The sequence below is a fragment of the Panthera tigris genome, chromosome A3 (genome assembly GCF_018350195.1).
Source record: "Panthera tigris isolate Pti1 chromosome A3, P.tigris_Pti1_mat1.1, whole genome shotgun sequence".
NCBI classification, from domain to species: domain Eukaryota; kingdom Metazoa; phylum Chordata; class Mammalia; order Carnivora; family Felidae; genus Panthera; species Panthera tigris.
In genome coordinates this window covers 26,083,583-26,092,835 of record NC_056662.1, presented here as the reverse complement: position 1 = coordinate 26,092,835, position 9,253 = coordinate 26,083,583, and the positions used below count along the sequence as shown (strand labels likewise).

Sequence of the window (9,253 nt, the reverse complement as noted above, 5' to 3'; positions counted from 1 at the left end):
ATGGAGCTGCCCCCTACGTCCCGTTTGTGGGATGGGGATGGTGGTGGCCTCAGCTCCGTGGGCTGCCTTGTGAGAGATTCTGGGAGAAGAAAATCCCAGAGTGGTGAGGCCAGAAGGGACTGTCCCATCCTTCAAGGATTCTGGGGTGTGCTGGAGAGGACCCGGTCATGTAGACAGAAGCCAGTGACCGTTCCTGGGGACTCAGCTGTCTGCCTTGTCACAGAGGGCAGGGTTACAGATGAGGAAGGGCTCCTGAAGGCTGGTGAAACTTAGCGCCAAGATCAGCAGTGTGACCACCGCCGATAGAGACTGACCTGAACAGCTGAGGCTCTTCTAGGAGAAAGGGAGGGCCTGGAGGCTGCTGGCGCCCCCGGCCACCTCCATGGTCCGTCCCACCGCAGTCCTGGCTCTGGCCCGGGAGACCTGGGTCTGGCCTCCTGTGCTGTTGCCATCTGTGCTCCACGGCTGGCCAGGCGTGCCCTGCTCTGGGGTGCCCATCTGGACGCCGAGCTGACAGCACATCCGGCTCAAGCAGGGCCTCTGACAAGGGCCATCGTCCCCAGATTCATCAGGCTCCCAGTGATTTTGTGTTGGCTTGCGTCTGGCCCATCTCTTCCCCGGTGGTACTGCTGGGGAACAGGAGGGGACACAGGGGCTCACACTTCCTGTCTGCTCTGTGTGGGAGCCATCATCTCATTCCATCTTATACGAACCCCCCCCCCTTTTACAGGTGTGGAAACTGAGGCTCAGCGAAGAGGGTGGTTTGTCTAAGGACACCTAGGTGTTAAAAAGCCAAGCCAGGATTTCAACCTCGGACTACTGGATTCCAGACCAGCACTTTCCACCAAGTCCCAATTCCCCACTGGCCTCAGACACCCAGAAGGGACTTGAGGTGTGGGCAGGGGGTCGACAAAGCCACACCTTCATCCCAGGTTCTGGGCTGGGGAAGGCCCGGGCCATGCTTCTCTGAGTTACGAGGAAGAGGAAGCGAGCCAGCCAGTAGGCTGTATGGGAACATGCTCCCTCCTCCCCGTGGAGCAGCCGGATCCTGGGCTCAGGTGACATATAGCACCTGCAGCTCGAGCCACCGCCTGCTTGGCCCACCAACTACAATATTCCCAGAGCAGCGGGCAGGCGGGCCAAGGGCTTCAGTTCACTGGCCTGGCCTCGGGAAGCCCAAAGAGGGAGGTCAGGAATGCTGCTGCTGGGCTTCCAGAAGCGTCTCCAGTTTCTGTAGCTGTGGCAACGTCTGGAATGGACCCAGGGCAGTCTGACCCCTGCACAGACCCCCTCCCAAATGCTGGCTCCCACTTGCACACTCAGGGGTCACTGCCACCAAGAATGGTGCCTTGTGCTCTTGGCTTGTTAGGGGGCTTGGAGACTCTGGGGAAAACCCACAGTAGTGGCCCTGTGCCTGAAATGCCACCATCAGCCAGCATCACTGTGGGTTAAGAAATGCCTTGTCCCAGCCACCTTTAAAGAAAAAAGCCGCCTGTAATCTCACAAGGGAGAAAAGGCCAACTCTTGTACATATCAGTGAAATAATAACCAGCCAGAGGGGAGGAAAGAGCACCAACTTCCTGTCAGGCTCATTAGACTTGAACTCTAGCCATGAGCCAGGCCTCCATGCCAGAGGCCTCTCTCTGCTCACCCGGCCCCACCTCTGCCCTTCGGCCTCCCTCAAAGGCCTCCCCTTGTCCTGCCCCGGGGCCCCTGTGGATCAAGACCCCACCAGCCCTCACTTGCACCACTGTAGCAGCCTCTCGGCTGGTCTTGGTGGCTCTACCCACCCTCCACAGAGGCCACAGAGTCTTTCTTCTCACACGCAGCTCCGACCCTCTCTCTCCCCACCTCAAAGCCTCACCATGACTCCCCAGAAGCCCCAGAACTGGATCCTGACATTAGCCTGGCCTTCAGGGCCTTTTATGGCCCAGTTAGAATCATCAGTCCAACCCCACCCCTGAATGTTGGAGGGAACGGACTCTGGGTTTGCTGTGTGACCTTGAGCAAGTTACTTGACTTATCTGAACCTCGATTCTTCATTCTGAAAGGTGAAATCGGCCGCTGCCACAAAGAGAGCAGGGTTTAAATTGTGTGATTCCAAAGAGCTCATGCCTTGTAGCCCTGGGCCAGACATACAGTCAGGGCTCCATAAAGGTAGCTGTCCTTAATTATCACTGGTCCCACGAAAACACTAAAATATTCTCCCACTGTGCTGTGCTGTTTCCTGTTTTTGAACCTGTGCAGGTGCTGTGTTCTCTGCCTTGGCAACACGGTGAACTCCTATTCCTTCAACACCCATCTCAGAAAGTGCCCTGACCAGTGTCATCTCTCCTTTCTTAGGACACTCCTCCAGACTGGCCAAACAGCTGACCTGGAATTTTTCCATTTACTTGTTGATCATCCACCATATGACTGTGGGCTCCCAGGGCAGCGGCTGACAAATGACTGGACCAAACCATCAGGGAAGGACTGAGGTGATGGGGAGGGGGAGAGGTGAAGGGAGAGGGTTTCTGTGGTTGGCCACTGCAAAACAAAACTTCCATTCATTCAATCATGCATTCACTCATTCATTCATTCATTTAACAAATATGTATTGACCTCCTTCTCTGACGAAAACCACTTTCTGACTTTCTACAGCTTCTAGAATCATATCCCAAAACTCTCCTCCATGGCCCACAAAGCCCTGGAGATCCAACCCTGTGAGACCTCACCGACCTTAGTCTTCCTGTCCCTCTCTGCTCCAGAACCCTGGCACCCCTTCGGTTCCTCAAGGAAGGCCATGTTCTAGAATGTCCTCTTCCTGACCTTTCCACAGGCTGGCCCCCTGGAGAGGCCCTTCCGGCTCACTCTGCTTACATGGGGTCTCAGCCCTTGCTTGGCACACCCCATCTCAGCCCCACATCTGTCTCCTTCCTCACACTCACAGCCCACACCCCAGACACACTTGCGGGATTAGGCAATTAGCACCCGCTCCTCACTAGGCTGTGAACTCCCCACTTCCGAGCCTGCTTAGCCTCTCTGGTGCCTGCTGGAGAGGCCTCGCCTTCAGAAAGCCGCCTGGAGAGCCCTGGGAGGCCAGAGCCAAAAGGGGCTTTGGTGAGAGCGTAGGTCCACCTCCTCGCGTTGTAACAATAATAAAAATAATCATAATTCCAACAATAACAACAGCTAACACTTCCCACGTGCCAGGCACTGCTCTTTCCATGCACTGTTTTCTTTAATCCGTGCAACAATCCCATAAGGGAAGGTTCATTATATCCCCCACTGGACCGAGGGGAAAACTGAGGCTGGGAGAGGTTGACTCGCATCCCCACACCCCCCCACCCCCGTTCCCGTTCCCAGCCCAGACCAAAGAGTCTGCGCCCTTACCAACTACTGGGCTACACTGCCAGATGACAGATGACTGGGGAATAGCCACAACAAATACCACAGCGATGGCAGGGCCGTGACAAGCCTGAACTGGCTGGACACTCTCTATTTTCAGCGGTGTGACCTCAGACAGGCCACATAACCTCTCTGGCCTCAGCTTCCCCATCTGTAAAATGGAGGTAAATGTATCCCCTTCATCAGATCAAGCATTCTCAGGAGGGAGGCCTATGGGGCCTTTACTGTTGAGTGGAGTGGCCTGGACGCCATCAGGGCAGGATTCTGGGGGTGCTGAAGCACTGCCTCTGGGCCCAAGGCCTCCCCCACAGGCAACCCCACACACAAAGCCAGCCCTGCCCACAACAGCTCTATGCCTGGCTCCAGCAGGACCCTGCCAGGGCAGCGTGAGTAGAGTCATAAACACCCTTCCTGGAGAGCCCTCAGTGACTGCGCGCCCCCCTCTGGAGAGGGGAGAGGACATTGGGGGTGATTACACCCAAGGGTCCTGGGTGAGCAGCGGGCAGCCGACATGCCCCGAGTGGAGCCCTGAGCCACAGGGACCCCAAGCACCCCCAGTCCTGACACCTGCTTCCCTTGCCCCCACGGGTCCTGGCAGCGGGAACGGGGCGTCGCTGGAGCCTCCCCTGGGCCGTGCCAACCTCCCTGTGCCCAGACAAAGCCCCCTCCCCCTGGCCTCTGGGGGAGGGGCAGACGGGGAGAGGGAGCCAACAAAGGCAGCCAGTGGGGCTGCGCCGGGGGCTCGGGCGACCCCCTCCCCGACCTGCCCAGAGCGCCCACACCCCCTCCTGCCACTCGGCCGCCCGCTCGGCTGGGGCGCCCGGCACCGTTGCTATGGCGGCCGCTCTGGGGAAGCTGCAGCTGGGTAATTATTGCGAACATCCATCCTGCCTCCTGCCCGCCCGGGAGAGCAGGGGAGCGAGCAGCCGGGGCCAGGCCAGCCCCTCCTCGCCCGCCGGGTGGCCGCACCCTGGCCTGGCCCGGCGCCGCCGGAGGTATGCGGGGGAGGAACGCCGCGCAGGCAGCCCGGTGGGCAGACGGCTACCCACCCAGCTCCGGCAGGGGCCCGCGGGGCTGCCCGGGAGACCCCTGCCTTCGCCCCTGCCCCCCACCCCTGGCCCACCCTTGGAGCTGACCGACCAGCCCGGAACTTGTTTTTTCTAACTATAAACACACACCACACACAAAACCAGCCAGAGAGCCTCCTTTGTTCAAACAGAATCTTTCCTTGGCCTTTTTTGGGGGCAGTGGGAGCCAACAGCGCCTGGTCTGGGCTACGGCCTCTTACGTGGGACCGTCCCCCTAGATGAGGAGGTCCCCCTGGGGCCCCACCGTGGGCTCCGCCGCCTTCTCTGGCCCAGAAGCTCGCCCCGGCCCCGGTGTCTAAATATAGCTCAGCCTGGCTGAGCCTGAGGTCACACACACTCCCGACTGCCTGGGGTGACCATGCTCAGGCTGGCGAGTGACGTCCATGGGTTTGGGTATCAGACGAGTATTTCAGGAGCCAGGCGCAGTGCTGGGCTCAGAGCCCCAGCCGCGAAGCAGGTGTGCCTTTCCCCCGGGGCTCATGGACCCCTCAGAGAGACTTGCAGCCATGGCTTACAGAGCACACACTGTCAAGGGGACACAGACAGGTTCCCTCACACACCGGAGGCAGGATGGGAAGAGGGCCCGGAGGGAGCCTTGATGCCCATGAGGCGATGTCAGGTTTGAGGGAAGGGGTGGGGTCCGGGCAGAGGGGAGAGGGGGCAGGCACAGCCTCTTGTGGGCAGGAGTGGGGGGCGCACCTCGGTCAGCATGCGGGGCCCAGGAGCAGCGGGAGGCCACTCTAGCAGGCCAGGGGCCAGCAGGCTACAGAGCACGGGGACACTCTTCCTCTCCTTTGGCCCCTGTTGCCCCTTGGGGCTCTGCACAGGCTGGGACACTTGGCAGAGGGCACTCGGCAGGAGAGATCTGCCGGAATCCTTGATTTCCAAAGGTCTCTGGTGGCAGGAGAGGAAATGGAGGGGCCATGAGGGCGGTGGGGAAGCTGGCAGGGGCCACAGGTAAGGCAAGGACCCCCAGGAATAGCGGGTTAGAGGAGAACAGGAAGACCAGATGGGACTTGGGGGCTGAGAGGGAGCAAGGGCTTGGTCTGCGTCTCTGTGTTTGTCCAGGGGTTTGGGCTGCTTGTGTATCCCGCCCCCCAGACTTGGGTCATCTAGGTGCTGACCAGGGCCCTGCAGGGGAGGTGGGCATTCCAAAATAAGAGGCAAAATGTTGGTCGAAAGGGAGCCCAGCCCTGGCATGTCACCACACGTTGAGGCCCCAGGGAGAAGGTCATCTGCTCCTTCACCACAGATGGAGGGAAAGCGGCCTGGGCTCCAGCACAGCCTTCTGGGCAGGGGCCGTCCGGCCCCGATGGCCTTTGGCCCTCACACTTACAGTCACGGCAATAAATCTTCCCAATGGGCCAAGTTTTCCATCCGCAAACTCTTCCCCATCCAGCATCTTACACTGGCTTCATTCGAACAGCCCTGGTGCTGGGCTGGGTGGGAGGAACAGCCATCGCAGGCATCCAGAGACTGAGGCCCGGAGAGGCGACCTGACCTGCCCAGGCAGGGAAAGAGGGAGGGATTGTGACGTGAGGTGCCCGATAAGTGGTGGGTACCAACACGCTCGCTCAGGCTGCAGCTAGAAAGTGTCAGGAGCAGAGCTTGAACTCATGGCTGACCCCCGGTCCAGGGCGGCTCTGTCCTCCTGAGACAGAGGCTAGCAAGGGTCTGAGGTGGGGCCACACTCCATTCCCTGTGCCAACATGTCTTCTGAGACCAGAAGCCAGAGGAGCAGGGGCCCAAGACAAGCATAAATACCCATAGCAATTATCCAGTCTGACAGTGACCACTTCTGTCTCACACACGGGGAAACTGAGGCTCTGGCCAGGACCAGACCCAAAGAGCCTGCTGTTTCCCCGATCATGGAGTGGCTGGAACCGGGTGGGTAAGTCCCATGTATTCCCAGAGCTCTGTGGGGTGCAGCCATCCAACAGTGCTTGCGTTTGGAATGTGAGAGAAAGAACTGTGGATGTAAATTCAGAAGGAAGGGTTCCGGGCCAAGCTCGCAGCTAATAGCAGCCCTGGGAGTCGCAGGTCACTGGGGTAAAGCGGCTCGGGTCAGGAGGGCTGAGGAAGGCCACACCACAGCCAGCACCCGCCATCTTCAGAAACCCCGAGGGTGCAAGGGGCCGTGACGGTGCGCGGCGGGGCGCCCCACGCCCTCATCCCTCCGTCTGCCTTCCTCCTCCCTCTGTCCCTCTCGTCCTGGAGGGCAGTCCCAGGACTGGGCACAGGGCATACCGGGGTGGGTCAGCAGCAGGGTGATCCGGCCCCCTTGGTGCTCCATTGTCAGTTCCTCGTCTGCAAAACGGACGTCATGGCGGCCATGTCCTGAAGTTGTTGGAAGGGTGCGCTGACACGTGTGGAAGGCCGGGGTGATGGCAGCTGTGTTCATGTCACTGACTGTAGATAATAACGGCGGTGGTGATTAGCTGCAAGCCAGCTCCCTGCCTGGCATTCATGGCAGGCAGTGCAGGGCCCCTCCCCGCCCCCCTCCGCCGCTTCCAGCTTTGCGTCTCACACCCAGACCCAGACCAGACCTTTCTCCCATCAACATGCCAGGTTCACCCCGACCTTGGGCTTTTGTTCAGGCTGTTCTGCCGACCCCGGAAGGTGCTTCCCTTGCTCCCCAAATCCCACTCGTCTCTCAGATCCCTTTCCTCACCAAGACACACGCACGCTTCTCCAGCCTTCGTGTATCTTGGGCTCCCAGGGGAGTCAGTACTACCTTCTGGCACACATTTTTAGCTCCTTGCCATTACAGGACCAGGGCTTTGAGGCTGTATAGGCCTGAGTTCAGATCCTGCTTCCCCTCCCTCTGAGCCACGGCTCCCTCACTTACAAGGTGGGGGCAATTACAGCACCCAGTGCAGGGTGTGTGCCTCAGGCTTGGTGTGGGGTCGGGGGCACTGCGGGTACTTTGTAAGGAATAGGCCATTATTACGGTTCTATCTCTTTTGGTTCCTGCTATGCTTTCCACCTCCCAAGCCTGCCCTTCTTTGTTCCACACTGCCCATGTGGCGGAAGCCTTAGGAAAAAGAGCTCCCAAAAGGGGCAGGGACTTCACGAAACTTCCTCTTCCTTTAGATATGGGAGAAATTTGGAGACTGGGAGATTCCTCCGTTTTCCCTGAAATCACCCCAGGCAGGAGGTCACTCACTAGCAGGACAAACCAAGATGGCTGGAAAGTTCCCTGTAATCCAGGCTTCAAAGCCATCCCAATGGAGTGATTGGAGGCTTGGGAGGTAAGGATCATGCTGGGGAGAGATGGTCTGATACAAAAATGTGATACACTGGGCAGCTGAGTGCCAGTGATGTGCACAGAAGCAGGCGGTCTATGCCCTGTGTGGGAGTGTGGCTTTGCTCTCTGGCTTCCCCGGGCTGCGATTTTTTAGTACTCGTCACAGATGGGGTACCCAGTGTCTTCAGTAGTGCTGGGAGGTTAGCCAGGTACCTATCCCAGAGAAATTGCTCTGTGCACAATGAGGCCTGCCCAGGGCCGTTTGTGGAAGCAAAACAATAGAAATCATTTAAATGTTCAATAGGGGACTGGACAAGAAACGACGGGCCAGCTCACATGGTGGAATAGTGCTCAGCTGTTAAAAAGCAGGTGGTTGTATGTGTGCGGACCCAGAACAATGCCCATATGACATTCAGTGAAAAATGAGGCACCGTGCAGAACAGAACATGCAGAACGTTACCACTTATGTGAGAAGCACACACACCTCTACATCCATAGTTATAGATACAGTTGATGCAGATATAGACGAAGGTATAGTCACACCCGCAGATGGAAATGTACATACAGAGGGAAAGATACAGACATATACACAGGATAGCAAAAACGTTCAAGGGCATACCCACTAACAGGCAGTAATGTTTGAGGGGAATGAGGCTCAGGAAATTCAGGGGAATTACTCCGGTTTTTGTCTGCTACATTTTGTTAATGCTTGAGATATTGCAATGAGAACGTTTCCCTGAAATATGTGCATAACGCTAAAAATTAAAAAAGAAAAGAGCCTGGCCACGTGTCTGGCATCTCAAGGCAGGGCCGGGCCGGGATCTCACGGGAGGCTGCTCTGTGGGGGTCAGGCCCGCTGGGTAGTCTCAGGCTGAGCCTGGAGCCCCTTCCTACACCAGCTGTGGCTCTTTCTCCCCAAGGCCAGAGGCAGAGAGAATTGGCTTTGGTGGCAGCAGCAGCTCATGCAGCTTTCCTAGTCGGGGAAGTCTGGAAGTATGTGAACGCTGAGCACTTACCCCGCAAGATGGGCTCACTTCCACCCCAAGATGCAGGGAGAGCCCTGGAACCTGGCAGATGGCCACCTCGGAACATGTAGGCACAGAAGCAGGTGAGGGTCCCGTGAGCCCCAGGCCTGCGGTTCCCAGACTGTGTGTTCCCAGACTGTGCTTGCACCCGAGCCGGATGAACACTGTGCCCCTTGCTTACACAGACCCGCAGCCAACGAGGCCATGGGTGGGAGAGGGGAGAAGGCCATTCATGCACATCCTGGGTGCTGGACCCTGAGCTAAACGCTTTTCCTGCTGTGTATCTTTGGCCTTCTAATCGTTTAGAATCGTTCTTTTTTATTTTAATTTTGGGTTTGTTTGGTTTTTTTTTTTTGGACACACAGAAGTTGAGGAGGTTTTTCAACCTGATGAGGACAACAAAAGGTTAAAAGCCTTCCAACAACACAAAAGGATATATAGTGAAAAGCTGATCTTTTCCTCACCTTCTCTCCCCAGCCACTCAGCTCCCTCCCCAGAGAATCCAC

At 57.7% G+C, this 9,253-nt stretch overlaps 1 protein-coding gene across 1 annotated transcript; it reads right to left on the bottom strand.

The window, feature by feature from the left end:
* Positions 1-527: 527 nt before the first annotated feature.
* On the bottom strand, positions 528-5,882 carry LOC122237106. Its single transcript, XM_042979826.1, has 2 exons — positions 5,175-5,882; positions 528-629 (listed from the first exon to the last, which is right to left on the bottom strand). Exons 1-2 carry the CDS (start codon positions 5,673-5,675, stop codon positions 528-530), a joined length of 603 nt encoding a protein of 200 aa, XP_042835760.1. The 5' UTR covers positions 5,676-5,882.
* Positions 5,883-9,253: the final 3,371 nt, after the last annotated feature.

What these genes read in the sequence shown, in the direction of transcription:
- LOC122237106 (XM_042979826.1), bottom strand. Translation starts at nt 5,675, where the DNA reads ATGCCAGGGCTGGGCTCCCTTTCGACCAACATTTTGCCTCTTATTTTG. An exon ending in GGCCCCGCATGCTGACCGAG is followed by an intron (nt 630 to 5,174) that starts GTGCGCCCCCCA and finishes CCTGTTCCCCAG; the next exon opens with CAGTACCACCGGGGAAGAGA.